This window comes from Arvicanthis niloticus, chromosome 24, assembly GCF_011762505.2.
Source record: "Arvicanthis niloticus isolate mArvNil1 chromosome 24, mArvNil1.pat.X, whole genome shotgun sequence".
Taxonomy (NCBI): domain Eukaryota; kingdom Metazoa; phylum Chordata; class Mammalia; order Rodentia; family Muridae; genus Arvicanthis; species Arvicanthis niloticus.
The window spans coordinates 26,289,731-26,305,680 of NC_133432.1; the positions used below are offsets into that span (position 1 = coordinate 26,289,731).

Here is a 15,950-nt window from a genome sequence, read left to right on the forward strand (position 1 = left end):
AGTTAGGTCTGTGTATGTTGTGATTTGTTTATTATGTATATGTATGGACCAGAACCACGTATGTGTACCACATAAATACAGGTTCCTGAAAAGACCAGAAGAAGGCATCAGATTTCCTGAAACTGGAAACACGGACAGTTACGAGCTTCCTGGTTTGAGTGCTGGGAACCAAACCTCCAAGAACAGAAAGTGTTTTTAATTGTTGAGCTGTCTCTGTTTTGGGTTAGTGTTTTGTAAGCACGCATGCAGGTGGACCCCGAGGACTACCTCAGGCTGTGTCTTCAGCAGCCAATCACCTTGTGTTTTAAAGTCGTCTCTCATTGACCTGGGCCTCACAGGCTGTGCTAGGCTGGCTGACTACCCAGCTAGATAGCTCCTGGGATCTGGTTGGCCCCGCCTCCCCAGCCACTGGGACTACAAATGAAGCCACTGTGCCTAGCTTTTTTATGTGGGTCCTAGGCATCAAAGTTAGTTCCTCATAGTTGGCACAGTAATTTTTTACCGGCTGTACTATCTTCCTAGGCCTTAAAACTTTAAATATTACATTTATTTATGTGTGGGAGTGGTGGTGGTCAGGTCGTGGGGTTTTCAGGAATCTCATGTATATAGAGGTCAGAAAACAGCCTGTAGGGTCAGTTTTCTCCTATCGTGTCCTGGGGATCAGTCTCAAGTCATTGGGCTCTGATGAAGGGCCTTGTCCCACCAGCCTCTCACTTAGCCTCCTGGATCCACCCATCTACCCATCTTTTTTTTTTTTTTTTAAGTTTTTGAAACAGAGTTTTTTTTTTTTTTTTGGTGTAGCCCTGGGCTATTTTAGAACTTGCTCTATAGACCAGGCTGACCTTGAACTCAGAGATCACCTACCAGGCCCTGGTTGGAGACAGAAGGCCCTCAACTCCAGATCTCTTTGCCTGCACTTCTCAAGTGACAGAGTGACTATCATGTGCACTGTGCCTGCTTCACGAGGTGCTAGGAGTGCAACTCAGAGCTTGTGCGTGTTAGGCAAGCTCTCTGCCCCCAGAGCTACATACCTAGCCCTAGTTAGGTCTTGTTTGAGACAGAGACTCCATGTAGGCCCAATGCCTCAACCTCCTGACTGTTAGGATAGTAGCTCAGTCTGTCACCTAGGCTGCCATCAAATTCTTGATCATTTTGCCCCAGCCTCCTGAATTCTGTCTGGTTTGAACTTAACTTCTCTCCTCTCCTCTCCTCTCCTCTCCTCTCCTCTCCTCTCCTCTCCTCTCCTCTCCTCTCCTCTCCTCTCCTCTCCTCTCCTCTCCTCTCCTCTCCTCCTTCCTTCCTTCCTTCCTTCCTTCCTTCCTTCCTTCCTTAATACCCACCTTGTGCTAAGTAAGACACAGTATAATTCTTATTATTTTGTATTATGTATTTATTTAATTTATTTTTAGATGTAGGAGTGCTCTGTCTACATGTACACCTACATGGCAGAAGAGGGCACCAGATCCCATTACAGATGGTTGTGAGCCACCATGTGGTTGCTGGGAATTGAACTCAGGACCTCTAGAAGAACAGCCAGTGCTCTTAACTGCTGAGCCATCTCTCCATCCCTCCTTTAGCTACTTTGTGGTGTATTGATGTCCTGAGTTACAGCAAGAGTGTTGACAGGGGTGATGGCTGTGCCGTAGACAGGTGGATCCCAGAGGTACCTTGAATATGGTTGTCCATTTCGGGAGAGCTGTCTTTAGAGGAAGTGTGGGTGCCCTTGGCTTTGTGGGAGAGACTGAAGATCTCTGTAACCATGCACGCTGGTACTTTAGCAGACATATTCGGGGGAACTACTGAGGTCATTTGCCACTTATGGGGTGTGTGGGAAGAAAGGCAGGCTGGAGAAATGACTCAACAGTTAAGAGCATTTGATCCTATGTAGAGGACCTAGGCTTGGGTCCCAGCACCCACGTGACAGGTTAACCACCTCTGTAACTGCAATTCCAGTGTTCTTTTCTGACGTGCAGGCACCACGCGTGGTAGTATACATCTGTGCAGGCAAAACGCTCACACATTTAAGGGAAGTTTTTTGGTCCTGTGCACACACACTGGGCAGCTCACGAATGCCTGTAACTCTGGCTCCCACTCTGGCCTCTGTAGGCAGTGACACTCATATGCACAAACCCAAACACAGACACAAAGAGACACTTAATTAAAAAGAAATGTTTTTTTAAATTACTTATTTTTGAAGCAGGTTCTCACTATGTAACCTTGGCCAGCCTTGAACTCAGCCTTGAACAGAGATCTGTCTACCTGCTTCTGCCTCCTGAGTGCTATGGTTAAGGGGATACACCACCATGCTTGGCAAGAAAAATTTATTTTAGATGAGGACAGAACAGTGCACTGGCTCTTGGTCCTTTACAGCTGATAGAGGGAATTAGATAACTGAGTTCTTGTTCAGTAAGTAGGTCCCTATAGTTGTACTGGCTAGTTAGATGTTGTAAGCTTGTGGACAGGGAAGTCACATGCAGCCTGGCCTCGCCTCACACGTAGGGAAAGTCTCTCAGTGGGGTGCAGGAGGAGCTTTAATTTAGTTCAACCATTTGGAAGAACCTTTGAACTTGGCATCTGGAGAGGTTATGTTAGGTGGGAGGGGTTTTCCTGTGATGTCGGCTGTTGGATAGTGTGTGGCCATGACAGTGACACGGCGTGGTCCTTGGTGTTCCTGTTTCATTGTTACGTGACCTTGAAGTGGGAACTTTTTGTTATTGAAACAGTCTCATATAGCCCAGGCTAGCCTCAAACTCAGTGTAGCTGAGGATGTCTGTGAACTCCAGATCTTCCCGCCTCCATCTCTTAAGTGCTGGAATGAGAGGGGTGCGCCATCACGCCGGCTTACGAAGCACTGAGGATGGAAGTCAGCATCGTGCATGCGAGACAAGCACCCTGCTCTCTGAGCCACATCCCCACCCCAGAGGCCTTTCTTCATTCCTGTGTAGGGTGCTTTTGTGATTGGAGTGGTAGGCTTGGACATTGTGTCAGAGGGGCAGGAAGGATGAGACTTGGTTCCTGGGGCTGACAGTGGTGGTTCAGGGGATCTCGGTGCTCCTCTGTAGATATGCACAGTGCCCGGGGCGCTGAGCACACAACAGGAGGTCAGTGGCATCTTTATCCTGTGGGCTCATGCTGAGGACATGATACAAGCCTGAGGGATTTCAGATAGCTAGGTGAAAAAAAAAAGGCACACAGTGAAGAGGCTGAGGTGATGGTGGCGTGATGTCTCACCCACAGTGTGTACAGTGACGCCTCCTGGCTGAGAGCACAGTTGCTCAGCCCCTGGGATGTGAGGGAAGCATCATTGTACTGGTTTTCCTTGCCGTGTGACTAAATACCTGACCTGAGCCTTAAGTACAGAGTGCTTTTATTTCGGTTTATGGTTCCACGGGGCACAGTTCTTCATGGCAGGGTATATGGCAGTGAATATGTGAGGCATCCGGTCACATTGCACAGTCAGGAGGCAGAGTAACTATCAGGGCTTTCCTAAGGAAAGCTAATCCATCGCTCTCCCTTCCATCTCTCTGCCATTTGCACCTCCTTGTCCTTTTGCCACGAACTCCCATTTCCTGTGGCAACTGCATTTGAGCTCAGGTGCATCCTTAGAGTGGGATGACCCACTCTGGTGGCCCCACCCAATAAGCCTCTCCTGTGTGCATTTCGTGCCTCCTAGTGAGAGGCCACCACACAGTCCCCATCCTGCCTCTGCTGTGCTGCCCAGGTGGTGGCTGGCCTCTGCTTCTGTCCCCAGCACCACCTACTCATTACCTCGTGGAGCGCGGTAGCCCTGCGGCTCCTCAGCTCTTCTTCAGCACCTCTGCTGCGGGCTGTGCTCTCTAGTTCAACCTATCCTAGAAAGGCGTGGGGTGTGGGAGGGCTGGGCCAGCACTGGAGGCCTGCTCAGAGGACCGGGGAAGCTGCCATCACGGTGGCTAAGAAGCCAGGGCATCTATTTCTGGAAGGAGGGCCTTTGGAATCAGACTAAGAGCTGGGAGAACTCATGTGTGTTTCTGTATGTGTGTGTGGTGGTGGTGGTGGGAGGGGTTTACAGTGTGGTAGGGACAAGGACCTCCAGCAATAGAACAGTCTTTCCCAGGAAGTGTCAGGTTATCAGAGGATGCAGAGAAGGGGCATCCTCAGGGGAGTGTCCATCTAGGGAAAGTGTGGGTCCCAATGGGGTAGTCCTATGGAGACAGGACCGTGTCCAGTGTCAGCATCAGTGCCCATTGCAGATTTTTCCCAGTAGATGAAGGAAGCCACAGCTGGGGGCTCTGGGGTGGCTTCATTGGGGGAGCGGCCCCACCTCAGCAGTGTCATTGAAGCTGTATATGGTTACTTATACCCTCCTGTGACAGAAAACCAGACAGAAAGAGCTAGGAGAAGAGAGGAAGGAAGAATTAGGTTTATTTTGTCTCAGTTTGAGGACATGCTGGAGAAGGCAGCTGGTCATGTCACATCCCAGTCTGGAAGCCGGAAAGATGAGTACTGGTGGCCTGGTTTTCTTTCCTCTGTCAGTCCAGACAGCAGCCCAGGGACAGAGTTGCCTATAGTCAGAGCGATCTTTGCCCAGTTAATCCAGTTACTCTGGAGATTCATGGATGTGTCCCGAGGCAAGTCTCCTGGTGGGTCTAGAGCCTGTCAGGTTGACACTTAGTGTCAGCCACGGTTACACACAGTCCAGAGGGCTGAGGGCAGCTGGTGGAAAGCATCTCAGTAGAGGCCAGATGATCACAAGCCAAGAGGGGAGGGCACAGCCGGGCCAAGTGGCTCTAGCAAAGAAAGGGTCAAGGGAAGGCCCCAGGCTCTTGGAGCCAGCACTGCTGGGACTACCCCTGTTGCCACAGCTTGGCTGCACCCTGCCACATTCCTGTCTTTTCCTTCCCTGTGCTCAGCATGGGAGACGCCACTCAGGAGGCCCCTGGGCTGTTCTGCCCTTGCTCTTGTAAGCCACCATCCTTGTCCTCTACTCTGTCCCCACATACTGTGGGCACAGGCTTGGGAGTTGCTTATGTAGACTCCTGGGGAACTTGGGAGTCCAGGTTCTCTGGTGTCTGGCCTGTCGAAGCACTGGTGCCCTTCCAGTGATCAGATCCCCTCTCCTGGGGAGATTTTTGTCTCGATGGCCATGCACAGTGTCACCACTTCACTCTGAGCAGGGTCATGAACACCAAGTGTGAAATGCTTCCTTCTAACCTTTGTCCCTCTGCATGTCTGATCTCGCACCCGTGCAGGCATGACGAGTGTGCTGTCAGCCATTGGACTCCCTGTGTGTCTTAGCCGTGCACCCCGGCCCACCGGCCCTCCCGCCTCCCGTCCGGCCTCTAAAAGTCACAGCTCAGTTAAGAGGCTGAGGAAAATGTCCGTAAAAGGTAGTTCCGGTTCACACACACTCTCTAGCCCTGCTCAGCTTCCTCCAAACCTTGCTGCCTGGACTCTCTTCTTTGCCCACCATGGCCCTTTTCTTCTTCTGCACCTCTTCTCCCTGCCCTGTCTGCCAGCACAGGTAGCTACTGGCATTTCCCCATCGGCATTGTTGGGTGATGGGTTTGTCACTGAGGACGTGGGACTTTGCAGTGTTGGTGCAGATCGTGATGCTGCCATCTCTTCAGGTGGCCTCACCAACCTTGAACTTTGATCATCATGCTGGTATCTCCCACTAGGTCCAGTTCATGTAGCATTGAGTTAGAACCCAGGGAGGGAGGGCTCTGTGCATGTCGGGCAAGCAGTCTACCAGCTAAGCTAAAAGTCCTAGTTGTCTGCACACATTGGAATTCTGCTTCTGTAGAGGCAGATTTGTGCAGGACAGGCTGGCAGCTTCTTCATATACCCACTCTGTTGGGGAAGAATACAGACATGAGGCCTTCTTGGGTATAGGTGCCCCTGCAATGCCGTTAACGGAAGCTCCTTTCAGCTCTTGAAAGCTGTGGGCAGGTGGGCAGCGACATGCTTAGCTGGTCCCAAACAGAGGGAGGTCAGGGCTAGTGCTGGAAGAGGGTTCCGAGACCTCTGTAGCCACAGAGCAGTTTGTGAGATGGATGATTGCTGTTTGCCCAAGGCTACTGCAAGGCGTTGTACCACCAGGCCTGACTGACTGGGCTCTTCTGAAAGGCTCCCTGATCCCCTCTGTGGTAGCTTAAGAATGTTGATCTTTTTGTTTGGTTTCTTTGCCAGTGGCCAGAGTATGAGTGTTTGCGGGATTGTGAGAGGTAGGGGTGTGTGTCTGTGTGCCTTGGTGAGTATAAGATATATGAGGTGTGTAGTACCTTCTGCTGGTTTCTACATTCCCCAGGAGCTAACAGCTGACACCTCCTATCAGCAGCACTTCTAGGGTCTCTGAAGTGCTCAGATTTGGTCATAACATATGAACTAGATCAAGCCCTATGTCCCCTGATTCCAGCCTTGCCATGTGGTTTTCACCTGCTTCTCTGTGCAGGAGGGGTCATGTGGTCCGGCTCTCAGGTTATAAATCTGCAGCCATGGGCTGAGGGCTTCAAGATGGCCTCAAACAGGAGACCACTGTGACCTCTGATGACAGTGGAGTCCTGGCAGGGTGTTTACTTCATGCCTGCATTCTTCTCCCTGGTCCCTTTTCTGCCCCTTCTCTGGCTTGGCTGAGACTCTGGGACCCTGCTGCCCACTGTCCCAACTCTTTTGCTCCTTGGAGAGTTCTGGTCCCTGCCTCAGGGCTCCCCTAATCTCCATGCACAGCCAGCAGCCATTCCCAGGATCACTCAGTGAGGTGTGACAGCATTCTCAGTGCACACAGATGCTCATGTTGCCCCTCCCCATGCCCGCTAGACTGGAAACAACCTCTCTCACTGAAATTTCTACAGAAGAGTGTTGACAGTTGGACAGGCAGCATTGCCAGGATCTCCTGGGGTGCTTTGCTCTCTGAGCAAGTGTCTTTGACACTTTTGGGGTGGTTTCCTGGGGGGATATTGCTCAGGAGTCCATACTGGTCAGCTTCTGTGATCTCCCCTGTTGGACCAGCCTTGTCTGTAAGCAGGTAGCCTGGGTCAGGTGTTGGCGTCCTGTGCTAACTCTCTTGTCTCAGCCCTGCTAACCTTTCCTCTTCGCAGCCGGAACTTCTGCCTGCCTGCCTGCTTCCTTCCTCCCTCAGCATTGCTCTCCCATCTTGCATGCCTGGGACAGCACTCACATCCCGTTCTCTTCCAGAAGGGATACCTAAGCCCGAGCCGGAGCAGGTGATCAGAAAATACACTGAGGAGCTGAAAGTGGCCCCCGAAGAGGTATGTGTTCTAGGAGGAGGATCCCAGCCCTCAGGGTCTACTGGTTCCAGCCTCTTATGGTTAGACATAACTAAGAGGAGGTGGCTAGAGCTCATTCTTACCTCATAGCCAAGCTGAGGTCCTCAGCAGTGTGCTTTCCCCCCAGGCCTGTCGGGTAGGCATGACTGTCTGACTCTGCTCAGGCCAGCTTTGTGAAGGAACAAGGTGGCCTTGTCTAAGGAACCCCTTTTTCTCTGGCTCTTGTCTGTAGTAAGAGCCATTGGGTGGTTCTTTTTGCCTCATGGCCTGTGGTTTTTGGTCAGCTTTTCAAGGACATAGGTGAGAGGTACCTATGTGGTCTTGTGTTCTAGAATAGGCTGTGGGATGACTTGGCGGCCTAGCATCCCCTTCTTCTACAGAGCCAGGACTTTACTTTCTCCCTTGCACTGGCTCATTGTCACCATAAAGTGGGCGCACAGTGGTGACTGTGTGCTATGTGCTCCCTGCAGGACTGCATCATCTGTATGGAGAAACTGTCTGTGGCTTCTGGGTACAGTGATGTGACTGACAGCAAGGTCCTTGGGCCCATGGTCGTGGGCCGCCTCACCAAGTGCAGCCATGCCTTCCACCTGCTGTGCCTGCTGGCCATGTATTGCAACGGGAACAAGGTACCACAGTCAGTCTGGTGGGGCGCAGGGACCGGTCCCCATGACTCTCTTTGACCTTACTGCCTCAGTGTGGTGTCACGTACCTGTGATCTCAGTACTGTGGAAGTTGAGGCAGTAGAAGCATTAAGTTCTAGGACAGCCTGAGCTACATATAGGGACTCTGTCTCAAGAAAACAAAGCAAAGAAGTAGCCAAGATATCTTGGGTGCTAGTACAGCAACAGGCTGAAGGGCAGCTGCTAAGCCATGGGGTGACAAGGCTTGGGATCACCCCTGATTAGACCAATAAAAGCCTAGGCCAGGATCGTTGCTCAGTGGTAGAGCCCCCTGCCTAGAATCCCCCAGTGAGGGGCTGGGCGAGTGGCTCAGTGGTAGAGCCCCTGCCTAGAATCCCCCAGTGAGGGGCTGGGGGTGTGGCTCAGTGGTAGAGCCCCTGCCTAGAATCCCCCAGTGAGGGGCTGGGGGTGTGGCTCAGTGGTAGAGCTCCTGCCTAGAATCCCCCAGTGAGGGGCTGGGGTGTGGCTCAGTGGTAGAGCCCCTGCCTAGAATCCCCCAGTGAGGGGCTGGGGTGTGGCTCAGTGGTAGAGCCCCTGCCTAGAATCCCCCAGTGAGGGGCTGGGGGTGTGGCTCAGTGGTAGAGCCCCTGCCTAGAATCCCCCAGTGAGGGGCTGGGGGTGTGGCTCAGTGGTAGAGCTCCTGCCTAGAATCCCCCAGTGAGGGGCTGGGGTGTGGCTCAGTGGTAGAGCCCCTGCCTAGAATCCCCCAGTGAGGGGCTGGGGTGTGGCTCAGTGGTAGAGCCCCTGCCTAGAATCCCCCAGTGAGGGGCTGGGCTAGTGGCTCAGCGGTAGAGCCCCTACCTAGAATCCCCCAGTGAGGGGCTGGGGGTGTGGCTCAGTGGTTGAACACTTGCCCTGGGTTCCACCCACAGCATCAGAAAAAGATGTTTCTGAGTATACATCTGGGACCCTGAGTCCCCCCCACAAGCTTTAGGAATATGTTGGACAGGGCTTAAAGTACATGACTTCTCCAGCTTGCCTGCAGGAGGGATCCTAGGCTCCTCTGAGCTTTAGGGCTCTATCCCCTACACACTACAACGTCCACGTATGTCACTTGCACATGTCTTGTATGAGAGTTCTGAGTAGTAAACCATGCACAGATGAACAGTCTCAGGACTGCACGCATGGATACCTGCTGTCTCAGCATTGAGGAAGTTCATGCAAGAGGCTTGGGTGCAAGGCCAGCCTGGACTGCGTTAAAACTGCCTCAGACAACAAACAAACAAACAGGGCAGACATACAGAAGAGCTTCCAGAACAAGTCTAATCCCCTGAGTCCATGTAAAGATGGAAGGACAGAGCCATAGGTTGTCTGCTAGCCCCCACATGCACACACACAAATTAATAATAAATAGCTAAATCAGACAAACTCGTCTGTCTAGGACCCACTCCTCACTGCAGGCTGCGTGTCATGTCACGTAGGAAGAGTCCTCAGGCCCGGAGCAGCTGACCCAGCTGCTGTCCTGTTAATCAGGCTGGGAGTGGGAACCAAGTCACACAGTAGTCATTGAGGCCCACTTCCTTGTCCACTTCGTGACAGCCATGTGCAGGAAGGTTTGTGAAAGTGACTAAGTGGGACGGGACCGTCATTTTCCGGCCACGTGCCAGTCTCCTGGTGTCTTACTGATGGAGAATCAGGACTCTGTACACAGTGTACCCTTCTACAGTGCACCACTGAGGTCCGGGTTCCTTGCGGAGAGACTGCATGGGGCCAGAATCAACCGTGCCATCTGGACGTGGCTGTCCTGTGTGCTGGGACTTGAAGCTCATTCTGTCTCACCCGCCCTCTCTAGGATGGGAGTCTGCAGTGTCCATCCTGCAAAACCATCTATGGGGAGAAGACTGGAACGCAGCCGTGGGGGAAGATGGAGGTGTTCAGGTTCCACATGTCCCTCCCAGGCCACGAAGACTGTGGGACTATACTCATTGTTTACAACATCCCTCATGGCATCCAGGTGAGGGGCCTGGCCAGTGTGTTCTCACCGCCTGCACCCAGTACAGGGTCAGGATAACCCTCCTGGAGGAATGCTAGGGTGTTGAGTACTGGAAGTCCCTTGGCCCTTCTCTGAGTGAATGAGAGCTCCCCATAGGAGGAGTCGACCGAGCTCATGTGGTCCGGGCAGAAGACCGAGCTTAAAACATGAAGAGCACTGTTGGGGCCTGGAGAATTGGGGGCCCATGACTGTGCTGTGTAGGTGGTGGGGTGCAGGGCAGGAAGGCTGAAGAGTGGGGCAGGCCCCTTGTTTCTAAGGGACTCAATCCTGAGACTTCATATCAGAAACCTGATGCAGGGGGTCATGAAGAAAGGCACTCAAAGCAGGAGTGCTGTCCTCACCCCTGGTGGAGTTCTGAGTGTCTTAGGGAAGACGAGGTTGCCGGGCCAGCGTCAGGAGGTTGAAGGGCTGGGAGGGAGGCCATGTCAACTGGCTGCCATCACGATGTCCCGTTCTTCTCACAGGGACCAGAGCACCCCAGCCCTGGGAAACCATTCACTGCCCGAGGCTTTCCCCGGCAATGCTACCTGCCAGATAGCCCTCAGGGCCGCAAGGTAAGTCCCCACCCCCAGCCGGTTGTTTCCTTTAACCAGGGGCCCACTATGTATGGGGAGACTTGACCTGAACAGCAGCTCCAGAGAGGAGAGCCGGGCTCCATGCGGGGTCAGCGTGGTGAGGGGCCACAGGAAACGCTAGGGACACCTGCCAGCCTGGGACCTCAGCAAGGACTGACTTGTGAGCTTGGATATAGGCCTGGGGAAGGGCAGGGCCCCGACAAGGCTGAGGGAGCCCCAGGCCTGCCTCCGGCCAGGCGTCTGAGACCCCAGCAAGGGGAGCTCTCCTGGCTGCTCCCTGTGAGTACTTGCCTGGTGTGCACAGATCCCCATAAACTGGGCACAGTGCACGTTTCTGCAGTACTTGGATGAAAGCAGGAGCATCAAGAGTTCAAAGCCACCCTCAGGTATATAGGCAAGGCCCTAATTCCTCCTCAAAAAATAAAACACATCTCTTCCAGCTACCAGGTGATGAGCTGGACTTGTTTCTTTGTTTTTGTTTTTTGTTTTTTCTTCATTTATTTGGGGTATGGGGCTGTAAGGGCTGTACACGGCTTTCATGCAGGAATCCTAAGACCGCTCTGGATCCTTCCCTGACCATTACATGGTCCCGAGCATCCAGCTTGGTTCATCAGGTTTGTGTAGCCCACTGCCATCTTGCTAGCTGTCTTCTCTCTGTCCTTCTGAGGTGGAGTTCCCAGATAACTGTTCTCCCACTGAGGTCCACTCCTTCCCCCAAGCTATGTGTGGAGGACCTCACAGTAGGAGGCCTACAGGAGGGGAGAGGTCGCTAGTCCAGTCAGATCTGGAGGGAAGGCCAGCTCAGGGTGAAAGGAAGGAAGAGAGGGCTGGGCTGGGTCAAGGCTGGTGGGAAGTGCTTCCGGAGCCCTGTGTGGCCCACCTCCTGAGCTAAGGGCAGTGTGTCAGAGCAGAGCCTCAGTGGCCATCAAAGGGATGTCCTTCCCTCTTCCCGGCAGGTCCTGGAACTCCTGAAGGTGGCCTGGAAGAGACGACTTATCTTTACCGTGGGGACTTCCAGCACCACGGGTGAGACTGACACTGTGGTGTGGAACGAGATCCACCACAAGACTGAGATGGACCGCAATGTGACAGGCCACGGCTATCCGGACCCCAACTACCTGCAGAATGTGCTGGCCGAGCTCGCTGCCCAGGGAGTGACCGAAGACTGCCTGGAACAGCAGTGACCTTCAGGCCTGCCTCTGTCGACCACCCCAGAGCCCCTGGGTGGTGGGCAGGAAGGTGTGCCTTTGTTGAGAGGCAAAAGTATTTGTTGGGTTTGTGTAGCCCACTGGGGTTGCACCTCCTCCTAAAGTCTGGGCTTCTTGCCTCTCTGCCACCATCCTGTCTGGGCTGGGGTCTGCCTGGAAAATGGGCACCCTCAGTATTGTACTTGTGGAAGCGTAAGCTGGAGCTACCTCAGCGCACGGATGGGACGGCCCTTCCAGCCTTGGGTGGACTGGTGACCCAGCAAGGGGTGAGCAGGGACTACCATACTCCCAGCTTCTGGTCAGCTTCTCATACCTCAGATTTTATTTGCAATAAAGACCCTATAGCCAACGTGCATCTGTGGGGAGGTGTGTGTGTGTTTGTGTGTCTGTGATGACATGTATGTCACACTGAGCTGCTTGTGGTGGAACAGGAGCCATCTTTGTTGATGCTCATTCATCTCCCATCTAGGAAGTGAATCAAAGACTGCTGAGCTCCGTGGCGGGACTCCTGTGACACACCTATGCCCCTTGCCCTGTGGTCCCCAGCACTGGTCCTGTCACCGCGGCCTCTTATATAGTGTCTGTCACAACGCGCTCTTCACACAGGGAGGGGTGCCATCTCCATGCTTCCCAGTGTTTAGGGTGCTTGGAGGTGTAGTGACTGGATGGGGACCCTCTGAGGCCGTCCTCTAAGGCCCTGGCTTTTGAGACTGGATCACTATTTAATTCCTGGGATCCTGGGGACTCAGGTGTAGATCAGCACACATGGCAAGTTCTTATTTTTCCCGTATTTTGGTCATTTTCACTTCCTGTTACCCTCTGCTATCCCCACCCCCCACTTCACTAACCCCCTCTCCCTGACAGGCCCCGGCCTGTGTTCATGTCCTTTGTTTGTGAGCTACAGAGTTTTGTTAGAGTTGCCCCACACACATGGAAGAGGGGTTTACAGAAATGTGGGTAGCTCAGCCCTGGTCACACCACTAGGGAAAAGTGGCTTCCTGTCCCCAGCAGTCACTAACTTTCTGAAGCTCCTCCGGTAGAGGCGTTGGTCCCTGTCCCCTTCCCTGTCCATGGTGGAGTGTGGTTAGGCCTCACCGGGACGTAGTGCAGTGACCATGTCATGTGCCTCTCACAGCACTCCAACCTCTGCCTTACAGTCTCCCTTCTTGTCTTCTTTTGTTTGTAAGGACATTTTCAGGTGGCCCTAAAAATATTGTGAGCCCAAGACTCAGGTTGTTAGCTCTGGGGAAAAGGCCGTCGGTTTCCTCAGCAGAGTCCCGAACTCAGCTGCACCCCAGACCCCAATCTTATGTTGCCTCAGCACAGCAGTTGGGATGCGCCCCCAAATTTCGTCAACCCCCCCCCCCATCTCTTACGGAGTCTTAGTGCTTTACCGTTGAGATTCAGGAAGAGGATGCCTCAAATCGCACACCTGATGACACAGTTTCAGAAGAGGAACAGAGTGCAGAAGAACACGTCAAAACCAGACGGGAGCCAGAGAGGCGCTCGGCTCAGAGCACTGCTGCCCTTCCAGAGGACGGGCCCAAGTTTGATTCCCAGCACTGGTGACCAGCAGCTTGGAACTGCCTGCAACTCCAGCCTCAGGACACCAGTGCCCTCCTTACGCATGTGCACACGTATACCCATAGAAATAATTTTTTGAGATAGGATTTCCCTTGTAGCCCTGGCTGTCCTGGAACTTACTCTGTAGACCAGTCTGGCCTTGAGCTCACAGGAATCTGTCTGCCTCTCCCTCCCCAGTACTAAGATTGAAGGTGTGCCCCACCAGCTGGAAATTTGGGGGGGTGTGGGGGGACAGAGTCTGGACACATGGCTTGATAGTTAAGTGTACATACTTGCAAAAAACTGTGGGTCTAGTTTCCAGCACCCACATTGGATGACTCAGCTGCCTGTAACTCCAGCTCCAGGACATCTGATGCCTCTGACCTCCCAAGGCAGTGACATGCACACATACGAACACGTCACAGGGACCGCATAACTCGGTGGTAAAAACCAGCTAATTCTCATGAGGCTTTTGTTTTTCCCATCTAAAAAGCAGTAGACATGAGAGCATATCTGAAATTGAGGCAAATGACCCTCAAGTCCCTGAAACAATGCCGAGCGATTGGTTGGCAGGGTAATTCAAAACTAAGAAACATACCAGGCACTGGGGCCAGGCATCCTTAGCCATCCAGAGGACAAGGTGGGAAAGCCTCCACCAGTTCTAGGACATAGAACAAGATAGCTCAAAAGCAAGCACGAAACCAAATATAAACCCAGCACAGCAAAAATAACTGCTTAAGTACTGGGTGGGTAATTTGGGCATTTACCCATTACTGCCAGATATGTAAAACATTGCCACATTGCCATTAGTTCCTCAAAAACTCACATGAGCTTATGCCCAGGGACCTACAGAGGGCTGTTTTACGAGAATATGTCTGTACAAAAGTTGTATGCAAATATGTGTAGCAATGTATCTAATAGTCAAAAAAGTGGAAACAGCCCATTAAAAAAAACAAAAAGTCTGGTATCTGCACGTGATAGTACATTCATCCTAAGATGAACCACTCATGTCTGAGCCCTGCAAAGACACCGGATGAGGAAGCCGGGCCATTTGTCTATTCAGAGGTTGAGGGGAGGGTGGGAGTTGGGGGTGGGGGTCGGGGTCCTGGGTCCCAGGCCCAGGCCAGCTCCCGTGTCCTGGTTAGTATTTTGGTTGTAGTGGTTGTTGTTTTATTTTGTCAATCTGACAAAAGCTAGATACATTTGGCAAGAGGGAACCTCAAATTGAGGAAACACCCACCAGACTGACATGTGGGCAAGTGTGGGCCATTTTCTTGATTTCTGATTGATATGGGAAGACCTAGCCCACTGTGGGCACCCTAGGTGGGTAGTCTGGGGCTAGATAAGAAAGCAGGCTTCAGCCGTAAGGTGCAAAGTCCCTTCATGGCTTCTGTTTCAGTTCCTGCATTGAATTTCTGCCCTGACCTCTCAGGGATGGAGTGTGATCTGAGAGTTGTTAGCTGCCTTTGGTCATGGGGTTTTCTCACAGCAATAAAAACCCTTATTAATGTACTGAGCAATGGGGCCATGTGGCACAGGCCTTTAATCCCAGCACTCTTGAGGCAGAGGCAGGCAGATCTCTGTGAGTTTGAAGCCAGCCTGGTCTACATAGCAAGTTCTAGGATAGCCAGGGCTGTTGCACACAGAAACTGTCAAGAAAGAAAGAAAGAAAGAAAGAAAGAAAGAAAGAAAGAAAGAAGCTGGGCAGAGGTGGCGCACGCCTTTAATCCCAGCACTTGGGAGGCAGAGGCAGGCGCATTTCTGAGTTCGAGGCCAGCCTGGTCTACAGAGTGAGTTCCAGGACAGACAGGGCTACACAGAGAAACCCTGTCTCAAAAAACAAAAAGGAAGAAAGAAAGAAAGGAAGAAAGACTGCTTTAAATTTAAAAGTGGAAAGAGAGGGTGGGACTATCACCCCCTAGCATGCCGGAGACCCCTGGATCCATCCTAAGATTTGTTGCGGCTCCTTCGTGAGCTTGAGGATTTAGCCCGATGGTAGAGTGTTTGCCCGGCAAATGCAAAGCTCTGGATTGGTCCCCAACACTAAAAATAAAAATAGAAAGGAGGGCAGGGTAGAGTTGTAGGGAATGCTTGCCTGGTGCGCTCTAAGTCCCGCGTTCAGTCTTTACTACTTCAACCCAACAGTAAAGCCCACTGCTATAAGCCATCCATTATAGGCAAAGTATAGAGAGACAGAAGGTAGACCAGGAGTTGGTAGAGGAGCTGGAGTCAGTGAGGACCAAGAAAAACTCTTTAAGAGTAAACCTCACTTAGGATAATGAAAGGGATTTGGCATCAGCACTGGTGGCCATACAACTTTATAAATATTTCTTTCTTTTTAATTTAATAAATAATTTTTTTGAAATTTTATTTATTTAGTTAGTTAGTTAGGGGCCATATGAATGCCAGGCAATTGTTCTCTCATTGAGGAGCTATCCCTACTGTGAATCTTATGAAAATACTCAAAACCACCGACCTAGGGCTGTAGAAAATTTATTTAGAATACCCTAGTGAAGAGCTCAGGGGATGATTAAGCAGTAGTGTTTGCCTAGAATCCCCCAGTGAGGGGCTTGGGGTGTGGCTCAGTGGTAGAGCACCTGCCTAGACTCCCCCAGGGAGGGGCTGGGGTGTGGCTCAGTGGTAGAGCCCCTGCCTAGAAT

The 15,950-nt window shown here is 52.2% G+C and overlaps 1 protein-coding gene across 3 annotated transcripts in view; it reads left to right on the top strand.

Annotated features, from left to right (window-relative positions):
• Dtx2 (deltex E3 ubiquitin ligase 2) overlaps positions 1-12,080 on the top strand; it is a 40,419-nt gene extending 28,339 nt beyond the window's left edge. For 2 of the 3 annotated variants that reach the window (XM_076923210.1, XM_076923211.1), the window contains 6 exons: positions 5,232-5,369; positions 7,177-7,250; positions 7,739-7,897; positions 9,744-9,905; positions 10,409-10,498; positions 11,476-12,080. In XM_076923210.1, the coding sequence (XP_076779325.1) occupies positions 5,232-5,369; positions 7,177-7,250; positions 7,739-7,897; positions 9,744-9,905; positions 10,409-10,498; positions 11,476-11,703 (851 nt within the window). In that variant the 3' untranslated portion in view covers positions 11,704-12,080. The remainder of the gene's footprint in view (positions 1-5,231; positions 5,370-7,176; positions 7,251-7,738; positions 7,898-9,743; positions 9,906-10,408; positions 10,499-11,475) is intronic. The other variant, XM_076923212.1, reaches the window with a different exon arrangement.
• The last annotated feature ends 3,870 nt before the right edge of the window (positions 12,081-15,950 follow it).